Source organism: Notolepis coatsorum, assembly GCF_963971535.1.
Source record: "Notolepis coatsorum genome assembly, chromosome: 4".
In the NCBI taxonomy this organism is placed as follows: domain Eukaryota; kingdom Metazoa; phylum Chordata; class Actinopteri; order Aulopiformes; family Paralepididae; genus Notolepis; species Notolepis coatsorum.
The window spans coordinates 201285363-201303002 of NC_140168.1; the positions used below are offsets into that span (position 1 = coordinate 201285363).

At 43.9% G+C, this 17640-nt stretch overlaps 1 protein-coding gene across 1 annotated transcript in view; it reads right to left on the reverse strand.

Annotated features, from left to right (window-relative positions):
* LOC311226791 (uncharacterized protein) overlaps nt 1–15403 on the reverse strand; it is a gene marked incomplete at its 3' end in the record, with an annotated part of 169520 nt that extends 154117 nt beyond the window's left edge. The window contains exon 1 of the mRNA XM_084312196.1: nt 15199–15403. Within this exon, the coding sequence (XP_084168322.1) occupies nt 15199–15321 (123 nt within the window). The 5' untranslated portion in view covers nt 15322–15403. The remainder of the gene's footprint in view (nt 1–15198) is intronic.
* Between the last annotated feature and the right edge of the window lie 2237 nt (nt 15404–17640).

A 17640-nucleotide genomic window follows, 5' to 3' on the forward strand; every position in this document is an offset into this window, starting at 1 on the left:
TGGGGTCTGAAGGAACTGTAATAGCTGTGCAGAAATACAATGGTGGTTGGACAGAAAACAAAGAGTAAATTCACGCTGTACAGATTCCGACACGTGTTTTTCATTCTCCTCCATTGGGCACGAAGAGGGAATCGTATGTGAAAGGATCTGTTAACACACAGGACAGCTGGTCACATGACTGGTTTTGGTTCCAATATTTTGAAGAAGAAAAAAAAACACACCTCCCACCTTGAGTTTTCCTAACAATGTTTTAGGAAATCTGTTAGGGAAAATCTTTTTTGAGTTCCAAATTATTGGAAGTCTAAAATTAGAACCAGTCATCGGACCAGCCCAGCTTTCCTAGTGTTAGCCAGACTAATCAAGGGGTGTGTGTGTGTGTGTGTGTGTGTGTGTGTGTGTGTGTGTGTGTGTGTGTGTGTGTGTGTGTGTGTGTGTGTGTGTGTGTGTGTGTGTGTGTGTGTGTGTGTGTGTGTGTGTGTGTGTGTGTGTGTGTGTGTGTGTGTGTGTGTGTGTGTGTGTGTGTGTGTGTGTGTGTGTTAGGCTTGGGCGGTATGATGGTATTAAGGTATACCGGGGTATTTAGAAATACCGACGGTATTGATTTTCAATACCGTCAAAATCAGAGTTTGGTTTAAGTTTCTATTTCCACTGAAACAGAGTTTATACAGGGACGGCATTGGGTTTCGGTTTCCATTAGTGAAACGGAGTTAACTTTCGAGTTGGTTGAAGTGCGTGCACACACACACACACAGCACGGCCAGCAGAGGGCAGGGGAGGCGGTCCGTATTTCCCCACATAGATGTGCGTCACACTAACCTACCTGTATGCATTTCCTCTAACTCTGAGCAGCTGCTAAAGCTTAAGCAATAATAATATTAATGATATGATGTTATTGAACGATGAAGCGTCAAGTTAACCACCGTCACTCCAGCCCACGATGAGCTCCCTGACCACAGAAGAGCTAAACTTGCACACACTGTCGCATTTGGACAATTAAAGGACTGCAGTCTGTTTGGATTTAAGCAAAACCCTTGCGCCATGAGTCGACTCGCCACCAGTGACTTCATCCAGCACAACGAGACTACGAGAGACGGAGGCACTTCTTTGGGAATGTAATATAAAACGGGGTGAGTGAGTGTTGACATTTCTTAATCCTAATGCAACTGGCTCATGTTGATACATGGTGCCGGGCTGCCGGCCGGGCTAACTAGCTACCGTTAGCTCACGTCGATACCTGGATGGTGCCGGCAGGCGGCAGTGTCTACCTTCTGTGAGATTTGTTTACCTCGAGGTTGAAGAAAGTGCACTTTCAGGTTGAAAGAACGGCCCTAATCTCAACGTGTTTCAATATAAGCAAGCGTTATGTATGGTGATAATAATTGTTAAAGTATAAAGTATATTGTTAGCTGCGCCCCCCCCCCCCCCCCCCCCCCCCCCCCCCCCCCGCTGATGATAATGAATGAAAGTCATACGTCATATACCGTGCACCGGGGTATTAGGTCATGAGGGTATGAGGGTGTGAAAAAAAGCATACCGCCCAGGCCTAGTAGAAACATCTGAAAACACACCACTAACCTGTAGAAACATCTGAAAACACAGCACTAACCTGTAGAAACATCTGAAAACACACCACTAACCTATACAAACATCTGTACACACCACTAACCTATAGAAACATCTGAAAACCCACCACTAACCTATACAAACATCTGTAAACACACCAATAACCTATAAAAACATATTAAAACACACCACTAACTTGTAGAAACATCTGAAAACAGACCACTAACCTATAGAAACATCTGTAAACACACCACTAACCTATATAAACATCTATAAACTAGGCTTGGGCGGTATGACGGTATACCAGGGTATTTAGAAATCCCGACGGTATTGAAAATCAATACCGTCCGTCACCGTCAAAATCACAGATGCGCTTCAGTTTCTATAACAGTGAAACGGAGTTTTGAGTGTAGTGCACACACATAGTGTAGTGCACACACGCGCCAGCAGAGGGCGAGACCGCTCTAGTGGAGCGAGTGGGTCACAACCAGGGGTGCAGTCGTAATATGGGCGAAGGCCAAACGCCCGCGCAAGCACGCTCCTGCGCACGCGCGCGTGCACGCGCACGCGCATACATGTTCCCTCTGTTGCGCACAAAACAGATGATACACCTTGTCTCATCCTTCCAGTGAAGTCGGGAGATCAAGCAACCCCCCACCACACCTACAGGGCTTGTATTTGGTTGTCGGTATCCTATTATTATGCAAAGTCTAGGTGATAAGTGGCGCGACGAGTCATTTTATCACCTAGACTTTGCATAATAATAGGATGCGCGTACTTCGGCCTCAGTGACGAAGGCCAAACGCCGTTTGACCGCGTTTGCCCAGCACTGCACCCCTGGTCACAACGGTGTTCACGTTTTACGGTGAACTAAAGAGTACAAGGTTTACACAACAGCCCCCACCGCCTTTTTATTGTATTTGTACCGTCCTGTACTATCCGCTGTCAGCTGTTTATCTCTCTCTGTGAGCTACTGAGCTTGAATAACTAGCGTTAGCTCACGTTAACTAGCGTTAGCTCTGCGGCTAATCTTAGATTACCCTGAACTAAATCAATGACTAGGTTATAAAGCATTCGAGTAGTTTTCACTGCACATAGAAGTAGCCAAACAACGGGAGCAACGGGAGGCAATTTCTAGCCCTTAAGAAATCAAATAGTCTGCCATGGCTAGATGCTAATGCTAAAACGGTGCAGGCTTCTACCGGTGCGGGACTACAATTCTGAGAGCTGACGATGATTTGTTTACTTGGTAACACGGGTTGCCCCCGCCCCCCCCCCCCCGCTGATGAAAATGAAAGTCATACCGTAAAATACCGTGCACCGGGGTATTATGTCATAAAGGTTTGACGGTGTGAAAAAAAGGATACCACCCAAGCCTAGTGTGTGTGTGTGTGTGTGTGTGTGTGTGTGTGTGTGTGTGTGTCTTTGTGAGTGAGAGTGTGTGTGGGGTGGTGTCTTTGTGTGTGTGTATTTGTGAGTGCGTATGTGTACAACAACTGTATCACATTCACAACTACACTCATGGTCATACAGATCGATGAATCCAACATGGTTGAAGAATGATGAATAGATTGACATCCTCAGCCTCAGAAAGACACCTCTCAGCTATGCGGCTAGCACATTAGCGTGCCTCTCCATCGGCGCGGCCCACTGATTATCAGCCGTATCCTACCATATAGGTGCTGGCAAGCCAAGAACGCTTGAGTTATATACCAGCAGTGATGAACGAGAGCAGAGCCCGGGAGCCCAGTCAACGAAGGTTCGAACGTCCGTTCGAAGAACTCTGACGAAGTTTGAATCCCAAAAACAGGCTTCGGGGACAGCCTTACCAAACATATTATTTATATTATTCAAATGCCACTCGAACATGTTCCGTTGTGATGTCACAGTATGATGTCATAATAGAACATTCTAGAACATTTGTGATGTCACAGTATGATGTCATAATACAACATTCTAGAACATTTGTGATGTCACAGTATGATGTCATAATCAAACATTCTAGAACATTTGTGTTCTATATATATATTCAACAATTCTCTCAGAAGATCTGAAGAAGAAGAAGAAGAAGAAGAAGAAGAAGAAGAAGAAGAAGAAGAAGAAGAAGAAGAAGAAGAAGAAGAAGATCTCATTGTGCATCTTGAAACAGTACTGAACAGTACTGAACAGATAGACTAAACAACATAGATTGAAACCTGCATTTCTCAACCAAGGTGCCTTGCCGACCGTTTTGCTGTGGAAAGGTGGAGTGTCCACAACGGCTAGCTAGCTGTTCTACTTGAATACTGATTACTGAATGTTAATATTGAATCAGACAATATTGAATACTGAATGTTAATATCAGACCATATTGAATACTGAATGTTAATTCAGGTTGACAGTTGACATCATTTGAGAGTTGACAGGGGGCTGGAAAGTTGATTTAAAGGGGACATGCATTATAAATGCATTTTTTCTGTGTTTAGCATGTGTAACTGAGGGGTTACAAAACCCTGACTGTATTAAAGATTGTGATAGATTAAACCACTGCTAGGTATGTACTTTAATTACTGGCCAGACAGTACATCTAATATATGGCAGACACTCATAATAACACGGCACTGACAAAGAAATATCATTTGAGGGTATTTATTATTATGCAGTAAATGTTACAGATATGAGAATTAGGGTCGCACTTGTATGGCGAAGAATAGGCATAAAGTCAGTCAGTAGCATAAGTCAATGGGAATAGAATAGTTCCTACGATGGGGTACTAGGCTAACACCGCCTGGCGTAGAATGGCAATTATAGAGGGCAACACTGGTACCGCTGGAGACAATGGGGTTCCTCCCAGAGTTGTAAGTTCTGGAGGAGAGAGGAATGTTCGGATACTCAGTCTGATCAATTGAAGAAGAAGGGGATTCACGTACAGAAGCCAGTCCTTGTAATCCAAAGCTCAGCATCAAAAGCGATAACTGTAATCCAATTGCTCGATAGCAACGATGATAGCCAGCTAGCCTCGGTCCATGAGGCCAGCCCGAATGTAGATCCTCACGGTGTTTAAATCCAAATGACAGTGGAGATAAACGATGCTCTTCTCCAGGTAGTACGTTCCACAATCAATATAATCCAACCAATACTGGTTCTGCAATCGCCGCTGTCGGTTCTCCTGTGCACGTGTCCAGTAGGTTCGCCGACTAGGCCTCCTCGTGTGCTGGTACCAATGTATTTAGTCCATGCGCACTGGCTAAGGTCCACTAGCTAAACGAACGAACTGCTGGGTAATGCTACACACGAACGAACTGGTTTTGGCACGATACACAATAAATTAACGACTCTTTACTTCACATTAAGCTACGTCGAACTTGACGTTACTGCATTAAATCTGACACTTTTACTATTCACTTCGCACGTGGTTCTCAACGCTCTGTTAAACGCACTGCTGCTCACTTCACTGTTTTACCGAACTTGATGAACAGCTACTTAGACGAACTGCTGCTGTTCACACCTGCCGCAGTATATATACTTAAGTGGCTATCTAGTGCCGAACCTCAGTTCTCGTCTCGAATCAATACGCTGTCTCCGGGCATGTTGCAACATGCCCGGATTCGCCTTTGAACCTGACTTTGGGGGCTTGCGGTCTGGCGCCGATAGCATTGTCCAATAGGGAAAGCGAATATTACTATGATTCAAACGCAGGCTTAAAGGGATATACCGTGTATATATAAATAATATACAAAGTATATAAAACAATAAATGTAGATTCTCAGCTTTAATCTGGCCCTTCACAACAGCATGGTTTTATAGTAATACAGGTTAGTATCAATGGGTCTGTGTCTCTAATTACCATATTGACTCATCAGTCTAGTCTCGAGTTCACGAGATCTTCCCTCACTCAACTAAACTGTTCTGATTTGACGGTTTCTGTGACGTCGACATAGCATTGATCCACGCCCCTTCTATGGTTGTAAAAAAATTATTAAATAAAAATAAATAGAATGTTACCAATCACTTTCCATCACAGACCTAAAATCTAGTTTTGCTTACATGCTTATATATTTCACATTAGACACGTTTGTAGAATAGTGTTCCGGGCTCTGCGGCTCTGCAGATATACTAGTGGTTTCATTCAATTACTTTTATGCAAAGCATCGTGGGGTGGGAGGTAGGGATGGGAATTGATAAGATTTTATCGATACGATTCCATTGTCGATTCTGCTTATCGATCCGATTCTTTATCGATTCCCTTATCGATTCCTGATACAGTACATTTTTTATTTAAATAAATAAATTGGAAATGCAACAGAACTAAGCTGGTTAGAATAACAACATGCAACTTGACATTTCTGATTGTCATTTATCATTTATTGTCAGAAAAATACAAAAACTGTAAACAAATTAATTAACTATAGGCCTACACTTAAATAAAATGTATTTGAGAACTAATTTAATCTATTGAACTGTAGTTGCATTCAACAGGTCGTTATTGCAAAAGACAATTTGTTAGCAATAACCTACCTGTATAAATAAAGGCCAGCTCAGTGTTCTCTCTCTGTCTCTCTCTGCAATGAGCATGGCTATTTAGCTAGATAGTGGCTAACGTTACTTTACCATGTAAATTAATGACTAGGATGCAAAGCACTTTCAGTTTTCACTGCACACACAAAACGGTCGCAATATCGAGCCCTTTAGGTTTTCCTAGTCAAGCAATCAAATAGTCTGCTATGGCTGCATGCGTGGCGCTAACGTTATTGTTTTTAAATGTGCAACTGTCGGAAAAACATGGCATCGATAAGAGGAATCGATAGTCATGGAGGCATGCGATTCCAGGAATCGGACAATTAGGAACCGGTTCCCAATCGATTCCGATTCTCGATTCCCATCCCTAGTGGGAGGACTAACACTAGGGGGAGCTGGTTGGCGTCGGTCTGGTAGTCGGTAGAGAGATGTGAAGAAGACCGGTATTATCCACGAGGGGAGGGGGTACAGCCAGGTACAGGGTCTATTCGGCGCTGTCCACTGGAGCGAGTGGATGTCTTGGCCAAGAGAACCAGATGTGCAGCATCGGAGCGGAGGAGATGGTGCCGCGTGCCGTGGGCTTGTCGGTACCGGGTGTGGTGATTGGGTTGTGCCGGGACGGGGAGGACGTTCGGTGGATGGACTGAGGATGAAAGTTGTTGCGTGTTGGAACCTTCAGTCAGGCTATAGCTATGTCGGCTAGCTTGGCTGGGGGCAGGGACAGCTAACTAGCGTTAGCTAACGCTAGCTAGCGTTGGCTACGTTGTCGGGTGCTAACGTGTGGCGGATGGACTGGGAGAGGACTCCCGGGTTCATCCCAACGGGGGGGGACAATATCATGATGGGATTGGTAAACTTTCTCCACGGTCGTCTCATTCCTCTTGGACCTGACTCTGCGTTAGGGTGAGTTTTTGGTGCGGTCTGCTCTGTTCCTGCCGTGGATCTCTCTCTCTCTCTCTCTCTCTAAATCGCTCTCTCTCTCTCTCTCTCTCTCTTGCGCTCTCTCTCTCTCGTGCTCTCTCTCTCTCTCGCTCTCTCTCTTGCTCTCTCACGCTCTCTCTCTCTTGCGCGCTCTCTCGCGCTCTCTCTCTCGCTCTCTCTCTCGCTCTCTCTCTCTCTTGCTCTCTCTCTCGCTCTCTCTCTCTTGCTCTCTCTCTCACGCTCTCTCTCTCTCTCGCTCTCTATCCCTCTCTCTCTATCTCGCTCTCTCTCCCTCTCTCTATCTATATCTCTCTCTCTCTTTCTCTCTCTATATCTACCTATCTGGCTTTGGGCTTGTTTGTCAGGTTCGGGGGTGTTTTGTGCATTTTCCCATTGCTGCCGGGTGTGCGACTGTGCAGGTGCATTGCCACTAAGCCTCGGGCAGCGCTATTATTTAAGGATGCGTTGACTGTATCATGTGCCCAGCCTCGGGCAGCGCTACTATTTAAGAATATGTTGACTGTATCTATGTGCCCAGCCTCGGGCAGCGCTATTGTTTAGGAGTATGTTGGCTGTATAAAAAAATAATAATAATAAAAAAATAATAATAATAATAATTGATATTACTTTTTTTTTTTGCCTTTGGGGGGGGGGGGGGGGGGGGGGGCTCGCGTTTGGAACTCGCACAGGGCCTCGCATTTCTCCCAGACGGCACTGGGCAGGAGGGACTGCAGAAGTGTGTAATGTGTGTGTGCCATCTCTCCCTCGTCGGGGACACACACATACACAAACTTGACTGCGTGTGTGTCGGGGACGTAGGCATAGTGTAACCCGACACTTCCTCAAGCGGGGTTTGACAGGCAGAGAACTAGCGAGGAGAGGGAGGGAGAGAGAGAGAGAGAGAGAGAGAGAGAGAGAGAGAGAGAGAGGGACGGCGGGCGGGACTGCAGAAGTGTGTGTAATGTCAACTGAGCTATAATTTATACATATAGCTACTGTCCATCAATGTCTTCCTTTTGAATGAAATAGGTTCAGGAGAGAAATATGTAGAGAGGGAGAGAGAGCGAGACACACACACACACACAGATAGACACAGATATTCTCAGCCCCCCTTTCCTCTGAGCGTTCCCAGTGATGGCTTACTATGTGCGTGTGTGTGTATGTGCGTGTGCAAACGGGACACACATCTGTGCAATAGCACACACCACGAAAGTCACAGGCTGGCCCACTGTGCGTGTATGTGCGTATGCTAACTTTGCTAACGTTATCCGCCTCAGTAACATTAGCTGCCTCGCCGGATTCCTCTTTCTCCTCGTCTCTCTTTTGCTCAAAATAAAAATGAATGGGCTTCATGGCTGGCTGAATTGTTTGCGTTGTCTGATTCTGAATGTATAACTTGCCTATGCCGGTACCGTGACTTTGTTTTCCAGCGCGTACTGTGTTCTCATTTCCTTTCACTCGCATGAAACCAGCCGCATCACCGCAGGAAACTCTACTGTGATTGGACGTTTATGCGCCTTGTGGAATGTGGGACTTGTAGTTTCTGAACTATTAACAGCGGAGCTGTTTGTAATCTTCACTCGCACACTGCCAGTAAATTATTTTTCCGGTTCGCACACACATATTATTAGGGGCAAATACGAGTGAAATGCTCGCACTGTAGACAGCGAGGACAGAGAGACTTCGGCTCAGCTTCTTCCCCCAGGCATCAGAGCCCTGAACACTGAACTCTCCACACACAAGCACACATGAGCACACACACAACACACTCACTGTACACGCTCACACACTAGCAGCCACTTTAACATGAGCAGGCACACACTCATGCTGCACACGCCCACACTTAGGGCCACCAAGAAGGGTCACTTTAAAAATAGTATAGTATAACCGGAGATTGTATAAATTATCATGTACAGAAGACACGTACAGAAGACATGTACCAAAGGACCCAGTAGGGCCTCCATGCTCTGTAAATAACTTATGTACATATACCGATATGCCCTAACATGTTACTTGATTATTGCACAATGTTACTTGTTTATTGCACAATGTTGATTCTATTATATGTTATTTGCAGGCAAGACCACCCGCATTTCATTGTATACTTGTATGCCGTGACAAATAAATCTCTTGACTCGACTTGATATATATAATTATATATATATAATTAGTAAACTGTCTGGGGCTTTTCTTGCCCCCTTTAACTGATTTTCGAGGGCATTTGGTAAATTTTCGAGGGCATTTTGCCCCAAGCCCCCCTTAATTTCGAACCCTGCGATACGCTGAGTATTGCGATATTAATATTGCGTTTTTATTTTTTTTTTAATTTTATTTTTACCTTTTTTCAACTGCAAAGTAAAACTGTCAACATGTTTTATCTAATAAAATAAAGTTCAGTCTGTTCATCTCACTTCAATCATTTTTATTGCAGAACATGGTATTTTCTCAAGCAGACAAATGTAAACACTGTAATCTGTGTTGCATGTACCTGACAAACTGAACTGTTTGTATTACAGTCATATTCCAACTTAACTGAATGCACATGTGTGTGTGTGTGTGGACTACTGTACTATTACAGGTATAGAACTGAACAATGCAACTTCCTTTTTTGTATGAATAATTAAATATCGATACTTGGCGTCCCTGTATCGATACAGTATCGCCACGCAAAGTATCGCGATACTACTACCAGGGCCGCCTCAGGCGGTGTGCGAGCAGTGCGGTCGCACAGGGCTTTGCGGGAAGGGGGGCCTCGCACACATTTTTTTTTTATAAATAAATGTTTTTTTTTTTTTTTTTTTTTTTATTATTATTATTATTTTTTTTTTGCGAGGCCCCCCTTCCCGCGAGGCCCTTTTTCATCACAGACCTAAAATCTAGTTTTGCTTATATGCTTATATATTTCACAGTAGACACGTTTGTAGAATGTGTCTGACTTGTTCCTGACTCTGCGGCTCTGCAGATACACTATTGGAGCTCTGGGGCTCTGCAGCAGACATACTATTGGTTTCAACGAAGGGAGGGGTTACATGTGTACAGTCGGCCGGCGTGCGTCAGCTGTCTGACTATTTCGCGCGTGCAGCATTGGAGGTTATGCCAGCCAAGACGAAGAGGACGGTCGTTCGGCAGATGGACTGAAGATGAAAGTTGTTGCATGTTAGAAAGTTCTGTCAGGCTAGCCATGTCGGCTTAGCTAAAGGCAGGGACAGCTAGTTAGCTTTAGCTACATTATAATATCGAGTGCTAACGTGTGGTTCAGTCAGGATAGCCATGTCGGCTAGTAGCTTAGCTAAAGGCTAACTAGCGTTAGCTAACCTAGAGAGAGCGCGTGCAGCATTGTTATGCCAAGATGAAGAGAACGGTCGTTCGGCAGATGAACTTCGTCAACTCCACGCGGTTGTCTCCATCCTCCTGGACGTTTGGTGAGTTTTTAATGCACTCTATTCTATTCCCGCCGTGGATATATCTCTCTCTCTCTCTCGGGCCGGCTAGCTATCGTGGCTAAGGCTAACGTTATGTTGGCTAACGTTATGTGGAGCCAGCGGGCTGGCTAGCTATCGTAGCTGACGTTCTGTTGGACCAGCGGGCCGGCTAGCTATCGTAGCTAACCTTATGTTGAGCTAGCGGGCCGGCTAGCTATCGTAGCTAATGTTATGTTGAGCTAGCGGGCCGGCTAACTATCGTAGCCAACGTTATGTTGAGCTAGCGGGCCGGCTAGCTGTCGTAGACGTTATGTTGAGCCAAGCGGGCCGGCTAGCTAATGTAGCTAACGTTATATTGAGCCAAACGGGCCGGCTAGCTGTCATAGCTAATGTTATATTGAGCCAAAGCGGGCCGGCTAGCTAACGTAGCTAACGTTATATTGAGCCAAACGGGCCGGCTAGCTGTCGTAGCTAACGGTGTGTACCTGGTGTCAGTACCTGGCTACTCTATTTGCAGTTAGCCTATTTAGCTGATGTCGGCCGTTGGCTCCTTGCTACTTTGTTTTCTCTGGTATAGACCCTCTTCTCTTTGGATTTAAGTGTTGATCTTTGTCCTTTTGGATCTATGTATATTCATGTTGCCTTTGTGAAGTTATCTTTTCCTTCTGTTTTGTTCTTCCATTAAAAGTTGAATATCCTTTAGGGGCTCATCTTAGCTGTCTTGCTTATCTCTCTCTCTCTGTCTGGACCACAGACCCATCTCTCTCTCTCTCTCTCTCTCTCTCTCTCTCTCTCTCTCGCTCTCTCTCTGTCTGGACCACAGACTCATCTCCCTCTCTCTGGACCACATACTCTCTCTGTCTGGATCATCACAGACTCTCTCTCTCTCTCTCTCTCTCTGAGCGTTGCATTGCTTATAGTTGTCAATTGTGTCGGCCAGTTCATTGCAATTTTTCCTTCAGTCACATTTAGTTTTATCCTGCACCTGGCCTAAAACAGGTTGGATGTGCACACAGCTGCTCTACTGTGTTTGTAGCAGAGCAACCATACCTGAAGCCTTGTAAACAAAGACATCAACACTAGAGTGTGTACTTCTATCTACACAGTACAGCCAAAGCATTCCCATTGCTAGGCAAAAACTCCACCTGTTTTCTACACTGCTTCTTCCCTTGCTGGATTTTCTGCATTACTGCCACTTGTACATGTGTGTTGTGGAGAAATTTGTACAGTGTTACAAAGCGATAACACTGTATATTGACTGTATAACGGGAGCTCTCTCTCGCTCTCTCTCTCTCTCTCTTGCTATATGTTGACTGTATCATGCCCAGCCTCGGGCAGCGCTATTATTTAAGAATATGTTGACTGTATAAAAAAGAAAAAAAAAAACCCACCCCTACTTATTTGTGTTTCATTACACGTATGTACATACTTACCAACTGTTTTGCCTGTTTTATAGCACACTACTATCACCGACATCTAATAAGGGAGATCCCCTCTTGAACGGCCCTTCTAAGGTTTCTCTCCTCGACATTGCCTGTGGTGCTTTTTTCCTATTGCTAGGTTTTTAGTGAATTTTCCCTTACCTTCGCGTGGGGTATGTCTGGGAGTGTTGCATTCATTTATTTATTTTATTTTGGATTTCATGGTGTTTTTGTTTTGTTCTTGATTTATTATGATGTTTCTTCTTGACTTGTTTAAAGAAGACGTGTCCGGCCCATGGGGACATTAAACGTGCGATTTTGGGCCTTACAAATACATTTGATTTGATTCACACAAGTTACATGTTGAGGAGAAACAGGGTCTTCCTAAATGTTGATCGCATTAGCAAGCTGTAAGGTACGGATGGGCTATGAGCTATGAGAATACTGTTGGTCCCTGTTGGACAAAATGACCCGTCTACATACTATAGTCTACCCATATCACTCTGTATGATAGCATGTACAATAGTGCTGTATATACCATATATGCATTTATATTTACCGCTTATATCCAGTATATATCCATATCTGTCTGAATATACCTGCATATAATCCTTCTACTGTATATACACCTGCATATAACCCATATAACTCTGTATGATAGCATGTGCAATAATGCTGTATATACTGTATATATTTTATTCTTACCGTATATTTATTATTTATTTATATATATATATATATATATATATATATATATATATATATATATATATATATATATATATATATATATATATATATATATATATATATATATATATATCCACATCTGTCTGTACATGTTGTTTTTATATACATGTAGATAGGCTACTATAATTAATATAGTATATATTATTATATCTGTATATATCCCTTACCTATACTCTTACTAGTTACGCTGCTGGCCATTATGACACCATAGTGTCTTTATACCTGTATCACTGTACATATTAATACTACAACTCTCTAAATACATCTGATTAGCACTATTACTCAGTAGATTCAGATTCAGATTCAGACAACTTTATTGATCCCGCGTGGGGCAATTCATATTTGCAGCTTCACCAACAAGCAACAAAGACAAACAAACAACAAAACATCTCAACGACAGCACGGCAAATAAAAAGAGAAACACGCCATGTGATACACAATCCAGCAGTAAAAGTAAAAGTAAAAACAGACAACCAAGTGCAAAAGGCTACTTAAAATGACTACCGTCTGTGTTTAAAAGTCTGATAGCCGAGGGGACAAAAGATTTGGCGTAGCGGTTGGTCCTACTTGGTGGGACGTCATAACGGCGGCCAGAAGGCAACAGTGAAAACCGCTGAGACAGAGCATGGAGGGGTTGATTAATGATGCTCGTCCCCTTTTTGACCACCTGGTCCGTCCAGAGAGAACATACTGTAGGTCTCTCTGTTTTACTCCAATTATTTTGGAGCACACTTTCACTATGTACTGTAGGCTGTTCCTATCTTTAATGGACAGGCCACTGAACCAGCAGATAAAAGAAAAAGTTAGGAGGTTTTCAATAAAATAACTATAAAATGTGCTCAGGATCTTCGCACTAACATTAAAAGAGTTCAGCTTTCTCAGCAGGTAGATCCTCTGCTGACCTTTTTTAACAATAGACTGTATTTAGGTTGAACTTCAGTTTACAGTCAAACACAGTTCCCAGGTATTTGTACGATTCAACAATCTGGACGTCCTCATCGTGAATTACACTAGCTACACTGGCTTGATGATCGGGGTTGTGTCTGAAGTCAATTATCATGTCCTTAGTCTTAGAGACATTGAGGTCCAAGTAATTCTCATCACACCAATTCACAAAGTCGTGAAGTACAGGTCCATGATCAGTTTCGGAGCGCTGCAGTAGGGATACCAGGACAGTGTCATCTGAAAACTTAACCAGATGCCTTTGGTCATGAAGCGATCTGCAGCTGTCCGTGTACATAATAAATAAAAGGGGAGACAAAACGCAACCTTGGGGGGAGCCAGTGTTGGAAATCGACATGTTGGACATCTGCCCATTGACAAAGACCTGCTGGACCCTCTCAGTAGTACTAATCTATATATTTTATACCCAGTCACCTTGTATATTACTATTGCACTTTACTGTTACATTTGCACTCTGGTTGGATGCCTGTACTTGTGCTGTATAATGACAAGAAATTATGAATCTATAATCTAATCTAATCTAAAAGATGTGCTGTGAGAATCATGTTCGTAGGTATACTTCCGAAATGCACCTGTCTAAGTCTACATTGCACCATTTAAATTGTATCATGATTTCCGGAGGCCAGATTAAAAGCTGTGGTATTTATTATAAATCTTTTTTTCGTATCAAATTATCCAAATAAAAGCTATCTAAATATACATATAGCATTTACATAACTAATTTAAGTTATTTGCATGAAAAGACATTGGTCACAAAATGACATATATGCAAGTAAAAACAGCATATTACAGTACTGTAGCAGTAGCTTACTTTAAAAAAGAAAGCCCGTAAAGACTGAATGAGGCAAATGTCCAAAGCCTCAATCCATAACCCAAACAAACGAGCATAGCCCCACCATGCACACAAAAGGAGACATCTTTATATTTTCCAATTCATTACGAAGTATTCATGCGTCCCGCGTTGTTTGCTTTGGTCGTTCACTGATGCATGACATCTGTATGGACTGCACCTATCACCCGCATACTTGGTGAAATCTCCAGGAGTGATAACAGACCACACTGCCCTCTGCCTCACTCTCTCACTCTCTCTCTCCTCTGCCCTTGACCATATAAGGGTAACAGGGAATCTGGTGCAAAACACCGCCGACGCGGAGAAAAATGGGGACAAGCTCCAGCCTCCGTTCCAAATAAATTCACTCTCCCACCAAGACTGTTTGCTTAAGTACCTCGAATGTACAAGACCTTCTCCAAAGTACTACTATTAGTACCGCATTCCACCTGCAGGCAATATCTCGTTTTATTTTTTATTTTTATAAAGCAATAGGTCAAATCTCCAAAATACCATAGTAAAACCGTTGACCTTTTGAACTTTACTTTAATCATCAGTGCAGTGAAAGTCTCATGACCTACAATGCCTCGTCAGAGATGGAAGAACATGCGTTGTGCATGCATGGCCAGAGGGAATTGGTTTTTAAAATGTTGGTGCCTAACAACATAATCACGTCAAAATAAACGTTCTACAGTTCTGTTTTCTAATAATTATGAGAAAGGTGAACGCATCACCGATGATGACAGCATCTATATAACAACAACATAGGTCTACTGTAAATGATCAAATAAAATGACACAACAAACGAGACCAAACTATAAAGAAAACGTACCTGGAACACTTGTAAGGGTCTATAGGTATCATCACCCTCACCCTCTCCCTGGCGCAGGCTGAAGCCCCATGCAGGCGCCCCGCCGCGCGGCACCGTGACGCAGAGGTAATCCCCGGTGCCCATGCCGAGCGTCCACCGGCCGTCCGCGCGATCATCAAGTTGTCAGCGGCTAGGGGAGCCACAGAGGAACTGTAGAAAACCAGGACCAACCCGGCGCAGTGTTATTATTCCCATCATCTGTTAGGTTATTATCCACTCTCTCTCTAGCCCGGCCCGCGCCAGCCTCCACAGCGTCACGGCGCGTAAAGTAGACCCGCCCCGATCGCCGATCAACCCGCTCCGTGCGCCTCTGGACTTGGTGCGCCTCTGATTGATTGATTGATTGATTGATTGATTGATTGATTGATTGATTGAAAAGTTTATTAACAGATTGCAGAATGGGTACAGTACAGTACAGCTCAATACATACAATTGTTAAGAGGATGCAGACCTGAGAAAGACTTTCGTCTTGTTTCCATCAGGGTCCCCCATTTTCAATTCATCATATGACACACATGACATACAGATAGACAGTACTGCTACATCTATACATTTATGACATACCAGATTTGCAAATACAGTACTGTTTGTGATACTAAAAAAAAATCCAGAAAAAGAGTGTATACATTTGACATAGAAACTGTGCATTGGAGGAGGTTGGGTAGGTGGGGTGAGGCTGTACATTGGAGGTGTGGGGGGGGGGGGGGTTGGGTAGGGGGGGACACACACTGTACATTGGAATACTGACATACATTTGACATAGAAACTGTACATTGGAGGAGGTTGGGTAGGTGGGGTGGGGTTGAGTGGGGCTGTACATTGGAGGTGGGGGGGGGGGGGGGGGGGTTGGGTAGGGGGGGGGGGGCACTGTACATTGGAATACTGACAAAGCCATGCTTGGTCTTTATTGTACAACTGGGTTAGGACATTTGTAGGGGCCAGTTTCGAATTGCAGTCTCCCGTAGGTGTTCTTTGAGAGTGTTTTTAAAGGTGGGTAGTGATTCACATTCCTTTACAGCTTTGGGTAGGGCGTTCCACATTGATGTGGCATAATTGCGAAACGTGTTTAGTCCTTGTTTGAGCCGAATCTGGGTTTTACATGATTTGTGGAGCTCCCTCTGGTGTTGTGATCGTGGTATTCACTGACCTTTGGGAAGTATTTTGACATGTACATGGGTACATTGGTCGTGTAGTGTATCTTGTAGACCAGGCCCATTGCAAGTTGCTGTACTCTGTCGTCTACTCTAAGCCATCCTAGGTTGGCAAAGTGTGCAGGGGTGAGGTGGGTTCTAGGAGTCAGGTCAAGCAGTAGCCTGACTAGTTTGTTTTGAGATGTTTGTAATTTGGTTTTTAGTGCCTTTGAGGTGCTTTGGTACCATGAGGTGCAAGCATAGTTGTAACTGAGGGGTTACAATACCCTGACTGTATTAAAGATTGTGATATATTAAACCACTACTAGTTATGTACTTTAATTACTGGCCATACAGTACATGAATATATATGGTGAACACCCACACAAGAATACGGCATTGACACATAAAGTTCTATTGGAGGGTTATTTATTATTATTAAGCAACGTTAGGTTACAGATTGAGAATTAGGCTCGCGCTTGTATGGCGAAGAACATACGTAAAGTCAGTCAAGAGCATAAGTCAATGAGAATAGTAGGAATACTATGATGGGTCTAAGCTGACGCCACCTGTGGTATAGCAATTATATGGGCCACACCGGTACCAGCTGGAGACACTGGGGGGTTCCCTCCGGGGTGTAAAGCCGGGAGGGGTAGAGGAATGGTCGGGTACAAAGTCTGGGTCAACGAGGAATAACGAGGCTCCAGATACAGGAGCCGGTGCATGTACTCCCTTGATCAGCAGACAAAGCAATAGTTGTAATCCAATATGCTCGATAGCATTGACGACAGCTAGCCAGCCCCTTCCAAGAGGCGGGCCCGAGTGGTGATCCTCACGGGGTTAAATCCCAAATGACAGTGGAATCAACGGTGCTCTTCTCCGGTGGTCACGGTCCCAAAGCAATATAATCCAACCAGAAATGGTTCTGCAATCGCCAGGGTAGATTCTCCTGTGTACATATCCAACGGTTCTCGCCTAGGACTCCTCGGGTGTGGGCACGGATTTAAGCCGCACAGCCTGGATAAGTGCACTAGCTAAATACACGACGAACCGGTGGTAATGCTGGTCACTGAAGAACTGTAGCCGCACGATACACTATAAATGATCGACTATTACTTCACATTAGATTAAGTCGAACTCAACGTTACTGCGTTAAACTCTGACACTTTAACATTCTATTCGCACACGGTTCTCAATGCTCTATTTAGATGCAAAGTTGCTCACTTCACTGCACGTTGACTCGTGGTGAAGGCATTAAGGTTTTGGTAAGACT